This window comes from Sciurus carolinensis, chromosome 9 (assembly GCF_902686445.1).
Source record: "Sciurus carolinensis chromosome 9, mSciCar1.2, whole genome shotgun sequence".
Taxonomy (NCBI): domain Eukaryota; kingdom Metazoa; phylum Chordata; class Mammalia; order Rodentia; family Sciuridae; genus Sciurus; species Sciurus carolinensis.
The window spans coordinates 7,246,991-7,260,938 of NC_062221.1; the positions used below are offsets into that span (position 1 = coordinate 7,246,991).

The window sequence follows — 13,948 nt, forward strand, 5'->3', positions numbered from 1 at the left end:
TGCAGGGCACAGTGTTGCTAAGCCAGGATGTTTGGTAGGTTAGGTGTATTAAATGCATTTTCAACCAGAACCCCATTGTAAGCCAAGGTGTGTATGTATTTTGTCATAGTTTAAGGCTAATGACATATTGACTGAGGAACCTGGCCGAAGGTTTTAGACACTGATAGAAGTGCTCCATTACATTATAATATTTCTGAGAGGGAATGATAGTGATATTTCCTGGGTCAGTTCTTCCTGCCTCGGGCAGGTACTCCACTGAATTTGATTATGGTACATGTTGTTTGCTTTTATAAATGACTTAGGCCAACTCTGGATCCAAATTGTCCTTGTAAATGAAGATTGCAAATGTTTGGTATACATAGAGTTGATGTGTTTGCAGGCAGCCACTTGATCTAGTGAGATAATGTATTAGTTTATAATTTAAATCAAGCAATATCAAGATTTTTATTTAATTCCAGCTTAGCACAAATTTTGCCCATGCATACAAATCTCTGCAAACACATTCAACACCTTTTATTATTTAGAAGCATGAACATTTATTTAAAAATAGATGCCAAGTTTACAAAGAATACTTGCTTGAAATAACAAAAACAGTAAAATTTCCTTAAAAAGTTATTATTTTCCCTACTATTTGCTTTGATTGAAAATGTTGGTTGACATACAGGGCAGGAGCAATTTAGCAACATAAAATAGTTACAGTATATTAAGAAGAGTGAGAAATACAAATTCAGAGATGAAACCATTTTTTTGTTGTTGTTCTTAAAAAATAATGATCAGCCTCTGCAGTAGGTACTGATGGCCTGGACTCCACATTTCAGGGCTGAAACTCCGAGGAGCCTGCTGGCAAGTGCCCGGCACTGAGCAGAGCTCAGTGTGCCCGTGCCGCCCAGAGTTGGACTACACAGGCCAGCTGAGCAGCAGCTGATAACCTTTCAGCTTTGGAGTATTGCTGGTTGTCACAGGCTCCAGAACTAAAGTGATTGTTTAGGCTAGGAGAGCCATTTTGTCTAGAATTTGGTAGAAGCAGGTCATTGTTTCTTAGAAATTACTAAAATCTGTCGGTGCCACAGCTGATCCTTCCTCGGTTCCAGAAGAAGCTTCTGGGGTTTGCATGTCCTCACAATGGTAGCTCACTTTCAGCCACTTGCCAGGGTACCAGATCAAGTGAATATGGCAGGGAATGATTTCCTAGGACACAGAGGTATAAAATATTAAACCCTACTGAACCTAAGGTAGAAATGCTTCTCCATGCAATGTTGTATTTTACCTGTGTTGGGAATTCATGCAGCAGGATGATGTAATCAAAATCAATTGCATGATCACTGGTTTTCTGGAGGAAGAAACAGAGAGTTAGTATAACAGAGTGGATCTGTGTGAGCTCACCATGGGGGGCTTGGACACGAATTCTTGGTTTGGAGGGGTACCTTCACTCTTCACTGCCTCAAGATTGAAGCTCATTTCCTTCATTGTATTCTGCTCAATGCATCAAGGTGTGGATTCTCCCTTTGGTTTTTATCACTGAGTTGCACAAAATGCTGGCTGGATGTTGTTATCACTTTTTCTTTCTGATGCCTATAGTTTGGGAAGGGGGCCGAGGTCTGTGGGGTTGGCAGGCTCCTGGCGGCCTTGGAGATCCAGCTCTTGTGTGCACTGCAAGCTGCTGCATCAGCCCTGCCACCCCAGGCTGCAGCACAAGGGGAAGGCAACCAGCATCCCTGGAGGGTCTGCCAACGACCCTCTTCATGCCAGGCACTGCTCACACACTCCCGTGTGGGTCTTCTCCCCCCGCACCCCCCAGGTGACTGCCCCCACACCGCCTTCATTGTGTACGCACTGTTTCTAAGCCAGAGCACTGGGGCTTCTCGGCAGGCATGCTCTTGCTTACGAGTTTTCTATGCATTTTACTAGTGAGTAAGCCAATTTTGTTTTCTTCCTGACATTTCCTTTTTTTAATATCAAGGGTACTTATTTCTTCACTAGTAATGATGGAAGACAGGAAAAAATTCTTAAAACCTTCAATTTGGAATATAGTTTTAGTATCCTACCAGGTTTTTCTTGAGACTACTAAAGAATTTGAAGAAGCAAAAATAACAACAACAACAACAAAAAACCGATGTTAGGTCTTGTCTTCCCTTTGCCTGCACTGGAGACTTTTTCCAGTCAGGAAGTGTGTGTGGGTGTGGGGGTACCACAGGGCCAAACCTGCCTGGGCAAATCACAGCTGGACTGCTTTTTAGTACGGTGGCTCTTCCCTGCCTGGCAGCACACCCACTAGTGTGCACAGCAGGTGTCTGACACAGCCATAAGCCAGGGGACTCATCAGACAAGGCTCCGCGTCTTTCAGGAGAGAACAGGCTTCTTAAGTTCCAGGTAGAGTTGGCGCTTCACATCCAGGTGTTCTGATCCAGGTCTGCAGCCACCCAAGGGTCCAAATGTGTTTTGAAGTTGTGTCTGCACCGAGCACGTGTGGACTTTTTGTCACGATTCCCTAAACACTGCAGTGTAGCAGCCTTTCGTATGGCGGTGGCACTGTTACCTACCAAAAGAAATCTAGAGATGACTGAACATATACGAGGGTATGTGCATGGGTTATATGCAAATGCCGAGCCATTTCATATAAATAACTTGACATCACGGAATTTGGTATGTGGTGGGGGCCTGGAACCGCCCCCACAGACACCAGCAGATGACTGTCAGGCTGGTGGTATTTCTTGGGGTACAGTTAGCCTTGTTTGAACTTCATTTGGAGACATCTTGAGCGTGGAAGGAAGTGGTTCTCTCTCGGGATGCTCCACGCCAGCTGCTGTTCGCATAGCTGTCTCGGGCTCTGTGCTGTCTACACTATTTCTCAAAGCCTGTGTACAGTGTGTTTATCATTTAAAAATTGGTTGTGCTTAGAAACAGAGTGTTTGTTCAGGACTGTGTCTGGTCTGCTTTTGAAGGTAGCATTTCTGAAGGAGAGCATGACAGTCTCCAGATCCTAGGCCAGAGAGCAGCAGGTCTTAACAAACGACAGGCCTACACTCCATCTGACTTGGTGTCCTCTGTCCACCCAGTGTCACTCACGGTCTGATGCCAACATCTGAATGACCGTGGTGCCTGGAAGCCCTGGCGTTGATGCAGTTGCAACACCTTTAGCCTATAGGAGGATGCACCCTTGACCCAGACCACCGTTGGAGAACTGCAGAAGAGGACATTGTACTTCCCAGTTCAGCCGAGCACCCTATGATGGCCCACCCTTGCCCAGTCCAGCTCTGCCAAGAAGTCATTATTTTTAATGTTAATTCAGAAACAATCTCTTTGGCTTCTATTCAAATCGACACAAATGCCAAACCCTTGCCTTGTAGTCCAAATTGACGGTGATTTAGCATTGCAGTTTTTTACCACCCAGCACTCTGATCTTCCTGGAAGCAGCCTGGACATTCCTCCGCCCTGGTAGAGAGTAAGGAGGCTGGAGTTAAGATCAGCCATCCCAAGGAGCTTTCTCAGCAGAACAGGTTAGTGGATGGGATGTTGCTGATACATGCCTGTGACTGCTAGAGAGTCACCCTGGTGGCAGCCACATGCTGCTGGTTATGCAGTTGGGTGCTTACAAAGTCTGGCACCATCAGAGCAGCTTGAAAGGCACAAGGTCAAGGCTGAGTGCATGGAAGTCCCCGTCTGTCTCTTAGCTAGTGTGTCTCCCTTGTCCTTGTGGTATTGGGAAGACATCAGTAGTTGTCTTTGAGTCTTCCTTTCTTTGCCCACTCTTAGGCCTTGCTCCCCCTTGCACAGTTCCACTGAAAGGTGAGTTAACCCCCACGGAGAGAGCGTCTGTGCTTCTCTGAGCACCACTGGTCACTTCCGGACCCTGCACCCTTTTGGCTTTACCTGCCCCAATGCTGTTTCCCAGAATAGTCCTTAGAGCTTTTAAAGCACACTGTTTGCTTCTTGTTTATGTTGCTGCCTCTGCTGAAAGATTCGGGAGTCCTTGGTGGTCACTGAAGAGCAGGATTCGGAAACCTGTGTGGATGTGTGTCTGGTACCCTCAGTAAGAGTGCTGTAGGCCGAAATGCCCGTCCCGCTAGACAGCAGACTCCCACTGCCCCAGCGAGTTAAGTTGACGTTAGTGTTAAGGCTTCAATCACTTTGTTAGTCCTCGTTGTAGGACCTGAGAGATGAACTGACTTTCCGTGAGTGACTTAGGTCAGTTGCCTACTCAACCATTTATCTAAAATTCAAACCTTACAGGGTTTTTTAAAAAAAATCTAAAATTCGTAATAACCATTCTCCCTCATGTTTTTTTCTTTTTCTTTTTTTTTTTTTTTGTGGTGCCGGGGATTGAACCCAGGGCCTTGTGCTTGCCAGGCAAGTACTCTACCAACTGAGCTATATCCCCAGCCCCATTTTTTCCTTTTTAACAGTGCAGTTTTCATTCATGTCCCCACTGTCCCACCTGCAGTGCGAGAGTCAGATTTCTGACTGACTAGCTCTACGGCCTGACTTGTCATATAGCAACAACTAGATGATGATTTCTATTAAAAATCACTCTGGAAGGAGAAGCAAAGGTAAGTAAAGAACGAGGCCATTAAAAGTGGCCTTTGCGGGGCACACCAAACTTACTGCTGCTGAAAATACTGACTCATGCTGGCCAGATCGTGTGCTCAGAGAACTCACTGATGGTCCATCCAGGGGTAAACCCGTGAGAAAATGAATTTTACTTTTGGTATATGATGTGAGGTGAAAGTCAGTTTGGTTTTTAGCAGTTATTGACTATCTAACTTTCTTATGGTGCTGGGGATTGAATCCAGGGTCTTGTGCACATGCTAGGCAGGCACCCTACCTCTGAACTACATCCCGAGGCCCCTAAAAATAATTTGAAATAAAAAGAATTTTAAAAATGGGCACTTGTGATTGGCTCAGCCTGCCTCTCAGAGAAGTTGATTTTGTTTTCTGTAGAAATGCCCCTTCTCCCACATCACACTTGGCTGACAAGGACCCCAGCCTGGCTCACACCGCTGAGCAGCTGGCCCTCTCAGTCAGGCCTTCTGGGGCCCGTGGGGCTCACGCTGCCCCTACACTCCCAGCACCTCTGGGCCCTGCTCACTGCTGACGTCTGCCTCTCATGAGAAGACGGAAGCCACCAGCATAGAAGGGCACCTGCCTCCTGCCAGCACCCCACTGCTGTCCTCTGGTCTCCAGGCAACTCTACTCCTATCGGAGGTCGAGAGTTGGGAGGCTCCAGGATTCGTCCCTGAGCAGCTGTCTCTCCCACTGCCCTCGATCTCATCTAGTCCTGTGGCTTCATATGCCCCCGAGTGGCCATGGCTCGCCCACGCCTCCCCCATCAGACTTGTAGGTCCAGACAACTACCCAGGCTCTCCAGCCTACCACAAGACAAGATCACTCCCTCCAAATCTTGCCCAATCAGAAAATGTAAGCCCTGTCCTTCTAGAATCAGCCCAGGTTCTAAGGTCATCCCGACGCTGGCTGTTTTCTGACTCCCACGCCTGGTCCAGGAGCAGATCCCAGCAGTCCTCACACCACCTCCACTGCCCGCTGGCCTCGCCCCCGTTGCTGCAGTAGTAGCTGGTCTTTCTGCTTCCCCTGGCCTCCCTGCAGCCTCTGTGTAATGAGAATGGTCCTGTATTAATCAGGTCAGGTCACTCCTCTGCTAATAAGTTCCAGACTCTTCTGATGGCCTCCAAGGCCTTGCAAGAGTGGCTGCCTCCCATGTTCTTGTCCCCTGTGCAGTCCCCTCACTCGCTCCTTCCCTACTCTAGCCTCACTGCTGCCTCTCCAGCCCAGAAACCACACCTCTGCCTGAAACTCCTCCTGGGTTCCCTGGGCCTCGCTCAGCCAGCCTCACTTCAAGTAAGTCTCTCCTGTCGAGGCCCGCACTCCTGCCCGCCTGCCTGCCTTCCATCACACTTCCACCGCTTGCTGTGCACTTATTTGTTGACTGTCTTGTCTTCTCTCCCTGGAATTCATCTCAGTGAGCAGCAGCATTGTTTTACTCGCTCTCACATCAGTCCCTAAAATAACATCTGGCCTGCCGCAGGCACTCGAGTACTTGTTGGGCGAGTGAGAAGCAGGTAATTCACGCTCAGTCTACGAGCACCACACCGATGCATGTACCGGGGCGCCTCGGGTTTCTTACCCACTGCTTGACGCTGCTGATCCGTAACGGGTAGTAGTATAAAAACTGGGTTGTCCTTTCCCACATCACGTAAGAGCTGCCAAGAACAGCCAAGTCCCACATGGGTCTCAGGGAGGGATCAATATTTCCGTAATCATCTGGGGGGAAAAAGCACATTTGTTAAGCCATTTTTTGAGACAAAATTTCAGAAGTTTCAGTAATGATACAAGGTTTAAATTTGGTCATATCAGGTCATCTCTCACATTGTGGTATATATACCATAGTTACTTTATCCATTCATCAACTGAAGGGCATCTAGGTTGATTCCACAATCTAGCTATTTTGAACTGAGCTGCTATAAACATTGATGTGGCTGTGTTACTGTAGTATGCTGATTTTAAGTCCTTTGGTTATAGGCCAAGGAGTGGAATAGCTGGGTCAAATGGTGGGTCCATTCCAAGTTTTCTGAGGAATCTCCATACTGCTTTCCAGAGTGGCTGCATTAATTTGCAACTCCACCAGCAATGTATAAGTGTGCCTTTTTCCCCACATCCTCGCAGACACCTGTTGTTTGGTTTGGGTCTTTTTTTAAACTCATTGCTTCCTCATCTGCCAAATGGCTTTATCTCTTACCATTGACTTTAAAGCTAACCAGTGATTGGCAGCGTCTCTGTCACTTCTTTTGAGCACCTGAAGAAATCAGACCGGTTTTTCCTGTGGCATTGTTTTTGCACCTAAAATCTATAATTAAGAAAACATTTTTTAACCTACTTAATAGTAGACTGCCGTGATTATTAATTTGCCTTTCAGGACTTCTAGAAACTCAAATCTCAGTAACTTGGAAGATAACTTTCATGGCTCATCATTGTCTGCAATTTGGTGGAGATGCTCAGTCTGATAAACAGCACAGTACGTAGGGATGCCCACAAGCTGATTTGGAAACTCATTTTTCTTGGTAGAATAACTTTAGTAAATTCTGCTTATTAACAGACCTTGGCTTGACTGGCCTAAAAGTGACAGGCAACTCCCAAGATTGCTCCCTTTATCTTTGTGTGAGACGAGATGGGTCTCTGCCTCCCCTTGGGTGGCACAGAGATGCAGCCATGTGTTCCTAAGACAGGAGGCAGCAGAGCTCTGAGAAGTTCCTCTGGGCTGGAGGGACTTGGGGGGGGGGGGGCTTCAGAGAAACGAGATTTCAGCAGGCTGTGGCTTCCTGTTGTGTATGTGGTGGGAGGAGCACAGCGTGTGAGCCCCCTGAGTGAGGAGGGCACCGGCAGGTCCAAGAGCATCAAATGACTGACCACGTGCAGTGCCGGCAGGTGTGCACTGATTGCTAGTGGGCAGGGAAGGTGACTTGCTGCTGTGCACGGGACAGGTGGGGGCGACTGAAACCCGCAGACTGGACAGGAGGCTCCTGCAGCAGTCCTGGAAGAAGCCCTGTGGGCATGAAGGACGGTGAGGTTGGGCATGGGGACGGCAGGCAGGATGGGTCCAAGTGCTTCCCGAAGACAGGCTTGATCAGAAATGGTGGCCAGTTATTAAGTGTTAGAAAGTTACCAAGGAGTCCAGTCACCCAAGTACAGGAGAGGAGTAATACTATGAAATACATGAATGTGCAGACCTTTGGGTGGAAGTAAGCTGAGTCCGTTAGGGTTATTATACATGGTGTGAGAAGAGGCACAGCCGGATCCAGGAGAAGGAAGCCCACCAGATCTGGTGATCTGGGTGGTCTCCGGTGACCCAAGGGACAGCAGTTTCCATTATGTAGGTAGGGCAGAAGCTGGCCAGGAAGAGGCAGTGTGTGTGGAGAGGGGACAGAATGAGGAAAGAGGTGGTCAGTCTTGGCAGGGCAAGACAAGGAATGAGTGGACAAGGCTTCAGAGATGAGAAAGATATCGATGGGCACAGTCGTGGAAGAAGCAGGAAAACTGGAATCAGGGGTCTATCAACTCGAGGGAACTCGGGGTGGGGACAGAGACTTGGTGTCTGGATGGGCAGGTGCCTGGGGCTAAGCAAGCAGAAGGAAATTCCTGATGCCAGGGAGCTGCGACGTGACCAGGTCAAGGCTGGAGCAGAAGGCAGCTCCAGACTGACTTCCTGCCCGCCTCTGCCTTCTGGAAGGGGCTTCTGCTCTCCGCATTGAGCAGCTGACCACTGGGATTTCAGACATGGTGCCCAGTAGGACTCCAGCACTGTTGGTGACACTGTCCCTGCTTTATTAAGGTCCCTCACCCTCGTCTTCATGGAGACCTCCCTGTCACAGCTCCCCTCACAGGTTCGTCGTACAGTGTGTGAGTTTAGAATGGGGACAGCACAGCCACTCCTCCTGGAGATGGAGGAGTCACACTGGACACCCAGGCCAGTGAGGACATGGAGAAGGCGACAGCCCCTGCTGGTTATCCAGCTCTGCAGGCTCTTCCTGTGTACTTGGGAGCACTGATGGGAGGTCTATGCATTCATTAGGAAAAGTGACAATTTCCCTAATAATAAAAATAACTACCTTCTAAAGGGAAAACCAGTGTGGAACAAATTTAGATCCTCGTACGTATGAACTATGCATAGTAGTCCAGTATCTTGAACTGATTAAACACTGAGCAGAATCTGCTAGGGTTCCAACTAGACATTCCAGGGATATCAGCATACTTTTTATTTGCTTTATCTAACACCAACCTTTGTGGTTTTAAAGTAGATAATTGTGTGTCCATGGACAGGCTGCACATAGCGCTTAAGTGTCTTGGTGCAGAGCCTGAAAGTACTGTTGATGAGCAGGTGCCCTGTTAGGATTTTCCCAAAGGTTCGTAGTAGCACATTGTTTGAGGGCTACAGAAGGGTCTTATGAGTGGGCAGAACTTACTGAACAAGGGCCATTAGCATGTGCTATTTAAAAGTAACCCAAATCTAGTGATTCTGTGGAAATATTCAAAGAAAAAGGCCTGTATAATTTCTGAATTTGTCTCTTAAGAAAAGTGAATAAACCCTGTTTCCCAAACTGAAGGGGAAAATATCCCTTAACAACGAGGTGCTCAGTGTTATTCATTAGCTCAGTTATTTCAAGTGTTCTGCTACAGTCTTGGTTTTGGAATTATTTCTCATAATCTTGTGACATAGGATTCAATCCAAATTGTCAGGGAACTGTTATGTGAGAATTGTCCATGGCTCTGAATCTCAGAACACCAGAAGCAGTATTCCACTTCTAGGTCTTAAGAGCATCCGGTCAATACCAGCAAGCCCGTGGGGACAGCTACCTTCAGCCTGCAGCCTGCAGTCCTCTGGAGCCAGCCTGGGGCTTCAGGGTGTCTGGGCAAACAAGCAAATTGAAGTGAGGCTTTGTGGGGGGGAGTGTGGTAGGGGTCGGTGGCAGGCTTGATGCCCAAGTGCAAGTCCAGAGACAACTTCTGTGGTTTTAGAAATTGGATCTGCCAGTAAGTGCCAAGTCTCAGCTGCCGCCCACACACCGAGTACTCGGACAAAGGAACTCTGCTCCGCCGCAGCTGAGTCACCGCAGAGAGGGGCCCAGCCATTAGAGATGGCACCACTGCCATTAGCCACTGACCCGAAGTGACATAAACGGCTCCTCCACCCAGCAGCCCAGAGACAGCTGCTCGCCTGCCTCCTGCGTGGGGCAGAGTGGAGGCTGGAGGACGGCTTGTCACTAGAGTTTCTGAGGCTGCTGCCCGAGACCTCTGGAAAGGCCCCTCGGGTTCTGGACTCACCCTGAAAACTGCACCCCGGTCACATCCTGTGGAAAGACTCCTTTGCCCACTACCTGGGGACTCAGCCCTTCCTGGGCCCCCTTCGGGGGTGCAGGCAGGAGAGGCCCACACAGCTTCTGGAGTCGTGACTGCTGTCCCCAGAGGAGGACAGAAAGAGTCCTCTGAATCTGGTTGAAATGAGGAAGCGTGTCAGGAGCTATGGCTGAGTCAAAGTGCCACTTGAGGGGTACGTTTAGATGAGCACGCTCTACGGGCTGGTGACCACAGTCGTGAGGGGGTGAGCACTGGAGACCCGAGGCCGACTCATACCAGGTATGCTGCTCACGTTCAGGGCGCCCTTCAGCTGCTTCAGCTGCTTGAACAGCAGGCGGTCCTCTCGGAGCATGTGCTTCTCGGGGAGCGGGGCGCACCTCACGGTAACGGCCGGTCCAGGTTTCTGATTCTTGAAAAGCACCTGAGCAGAGCATCTCCCCAAGCGGCGCTCACGGTCCTGAGGTAGAGACGCGGAGTCAAGCAGGGTGGTCACTTACCGCCCCCCACACAAGACTGACAGCTCCTCAGGGCAACAGCCGTGCCCGGCCTTGCAGTAAGGGAATGTGGGTTTGCCGACCGGTGGTCTTTCACCCTTTGCCACCACCTAAACTCGTCTCTGGGGTAATGGCGGCCTAGTTCTGAGACGCTGCCTGTGGAGCGCCACTAGGCCCAAGGCTGTAGGGTGGCAGAGACCTGGCCCTCCTCTGGACCAGCACGATGCTTAGCTGGACGTTGGGCAGACTGTCCTCTGAACAAAAACACTATCTTTATGCTGTCTTATGAATTAGCTCCTCTCATTCCAGTTTTAAAGACTAAGATGCTAAAGTTTAAAGAGGAAGCTGCTTGTGTCTCCCAGCTCGTAAGTGGTGAGAACTCGCATCTGAGCTCGGCTTACTGAGGTCACACCAACCCGTCCGTGCTGTGCTAGGTCCGGTCCAGAGGTGGAGGTGCAGGCCCTCCGCCTGGGTTGACCAGCTCCCTGGACTGCACTCGTTCATTCACGTTTAAATGGAGGTTACTGGGTATCCTGGGATCACCCTCACTTATCCAGCCCAGAGACATCTCAGCTTCAGTTAGACACTAGGCAGGACTCAGTTCTAGGGCAGTGAGTGGTTCTTTGCCCTTTTGGTCACAGATTCCTTAACCCGATATAAATGCACATTTTCATTGAAAATGTGCTTGCTCATACCATAAACACCAGCCTAGAATTTGAGGATCTGTGTGGGCCTCATACCCAGCCATGGGCCCCTAGTTAGAATTTCTCCTTAAAAAGTGGATGCAGTGAACTTTTCACTTCTAAGGTTTAAACAGGGAGGAAGCCCAGTTAAAACCACCACCAAAACAAAGAACCCAAGGGAAGAGCAAAGGTGGATCTGCTCAGTAAGTCTGTTTCTAGAACCCACTCAAAACATGGAGGTGGGCTTTCCAGTGGGCAGCTTTCCCCTGTGAGTGCCAGCTTGGAGAGAGAGAGATCTGGGGTGCATTAAGATGCTGATTACAGGTGCAAGGGAGCAGACAGTGCAGGGCTTTCAGGAGGAGGGTGTGATAGGTGTGACAGGGTCTCTCTGGCTCCTTGATGTCCTTTCAGGAAGGAGAAAGAGAACAGGTATTGCTCTCCCTCCTCGTTCATCCTCCCCAAACGCCTCCAGGGAATAAAGCACCTGGTTAGATGGAAGACCTCCCCCGCGGCAGGGAGCCCGCCCTGGGTGCACCCACAGGGTTACCAGCGGTGATCTACTACTGTTCCTAGTAAGCTAGTAACTGGCATTCCTTCAGCTTCGGCAGGTTTGCAGTGGAGAGCTCACAGGCATCTTCCTAACCCTTTAACAGAGCGAGCTCTGAGGTAGTGAAGTCAGGCACTCGGTTCTGGCGAGCCTTCTTCCAGAAGCCTGAAGTGGGGACTCGCCTTCACCCCAACGCTCTGCCCCCTGGGACACTGATGCCAGGCCCTGCCTGCCCTTCCCAGGCTCCCTGGCTCACAGCACCACTGGGGCAGTCTGGGCAGGGCTCCCCGTGTCCCTTGCTGCCTCCCAGTCTGCCCGGCACATGGAGTTCATCTGGCTCTAACCTCCACTTAAGTTTTCTGTTTACTCTCTTCCCGAAAACAGGGCAGCGGAAACTTGGCAATCGGGACTGCTTGGTGGGAACGGCAGTAGGCTAGTGCCTGTCGCACGCAGGGCCCGCTGTTTCATAGGGTGCCTCTGCGGTCGATCCTGGAACCAGCCTCATGCTGTGCCGGCCTGGTAACCAGAAGTGTCACCAGCAGACACGAAAAAGAACAAGTTGATGTTTAGAGTGAGTCATCCGGAGGGCTCTGAGGTCCGGGAGGTGTCCTGGAGGTGGGGTGAGCCGCGTGATCTGGGACGCGCGTGGCACAGGGCCATGAAGTTGAAGCAGCTGGATCCTTGCCTTCTGCCTGACCCATTCTCCACCCCTGGAGGACACAGCAAAGCAGGAGGCCCCGGACAGAGCTCCTGGGCTGTGTTCAGAGTCGCCTGAAGGGCACTCGGCGCTCCCAGCTGCTTACCTGCAGGTGGTAGGCCTGTGTGCTGAACACCAGGTTGACTTGATAGCCCCTCGTTGGATCAACCTGAAACACAGAGACAATCTTAGCATTGTGGGCGCGCCATTGACACCCTCATGTCCAAGAATGCACTCTTGGGTGGTGTGGTGTGAAAGTGGTGATGTTTACACCTGAAGAAAGCGTTTTTATTGCTGATTTTTCTTACAAACTGATTTTGCCCCTCAGTTTGCTAGTTTGACACACAGTGAGAGGCACAAAAGGGACAGGGTGTGTTCATCTGGAAGCTGACTGGAAGAGCAGCGAGACAGGCCTAGGTGCAGGGAGCGGGGCTGAATTCCTCCACCCACTCCCCGGCTGGGGCCATGGCACAGTCTCAGTCACACGACACAGGCAGCAAAGGCATAATCGTGCTTTCAGGAGGTGACAGGTGGGAGATGGGTGGTCTTGAAGCCACTTAGAAGGTGCCTCCAAGCACCTCCTAAAGAGAGGCAAGGGCACCCATGGGCAAGGGAGGCCCAGGGATGGGGGCGAGGTGGACAGACAACTCCGAGGACAGCCTCCCGTGTCAGGTCTCTACTGTAGTTCGAATCTCGAGTGTCCCTGAAAGATCCACGTGTTGAAGACTTGGTCCCCAGAGAGGTGCCACTGCAAGGTTAGGGCCTAGTAGAAGGTCCTCTGGTTATGGGGTGCCCCTACAGAGGACTGTGGGGCTCTGGGCTCTTCCTGTCCTTTGCTCCCTGGCCATTTGTCACTCCTGCTGTGACACGCTGCCCCAGCACAGGCTGTGAAGCAACAGAGCGAGTGGCTCGTGGACTGGAGTTTTCAAACTGGGCGCCCAAGTAAACCTTCCTTCTCTGTCAGTTGGTCATCTGGGCATTTGTCCTGGCCCTGGAAAGCTGCCAGGTGCTGTTTCTCTCTCCTGTGCTGTTTCAACAGGCAGGTAAATGTCGGTTTTTGAAATGCATGTTTAGCCTTTTTAAACTTTTGAATATTGATTCCAATGCAAATTTTTCAGTAACATACATCCCCATATTGTTGAAGCAATTTCAGTTACTTAAAACTGTATGTTATCTGCCATTATTACTTTTTTTTTTGAGAGCAAAGTGGTCATTCAGCTACATGGTTTTTTTCTACAGAAGGAACTTTGTGTTACATGGAGCTGCAGTTAGTTCATAGTCTTGATTGAATTAGACTCTGTAAACGTCAGTTTTTGTTTTTGTTTTAATTTTGGCTCAGGAACACAATAACCAGACAGGGCCGCCTTGTAAATAGAACAGGTATCATGACTTCCACTTAATAGATTCTTTGAAAACACTGGGAAACTGTAGAGAAGGGAGGGCTAAGGTTCGGCGGCAGCTATTCCCACGTGTCTGTCAGCTGCAGGTGCCGAGAGAGGCAGAACCCAGGAGCCCCACCTGGACAGCCTGCTGGGCCTCACGTCCCTCTCCACACGTGCTGATGAGGCGAGGCGCTGCCTGCTGTGGTCCATTCACTCACCCCAGTGCCCTGCTGGCCAGGCGCTGAGGACACAGAGGAGCCCAGCATCCTGTCCAGCCTCCC

The 13,948-nt window shown here is 50.0% G+C and overlaps 1 protein-coding gene across 1 annotated transcript in view; it reads right to left on the reverse strand.

Moving 5' to 3' along the window:
• Nucleotides 1–488: 488 nt before the first annotated feature.
• Nucleotides 489–13,948, reverse strand: part of Rarres1 (retinoic acid receptor responder 1) — a 35,677-nt gene continuing 22,217 nt past the window's right edge. The window contains exons 3-7 of the mRNA XM_047564098.1: nucleotides 12,392–12,454; nucleotides 10,141–10,321; nucleotides 6,140–6,276; nucleotides 1,268–1,330; nucleotides 489–1,188 (exon numbers count right to left, since the gene is read on the reverse strand). Coding sequence (XP_047420054.1) covers nucleotides 1,039–1,188; nucleotides 1,268–1,330; nucleotides 6,140–6,276; nucleotides 10,141–10,321; nucleotides 12,392–12,454 — 594 coding nt within the window. The 3' untranslated portion in view covers nucleotides 489–1,038. The remainder of the gene's footprint in view (nucleotides 1,189–1,267; nucleotides 1,331–6,139; nucleotides 6,277–10,140; nucleotides 10,322–12,391; nucleotides 12,455–13,948) is intronic.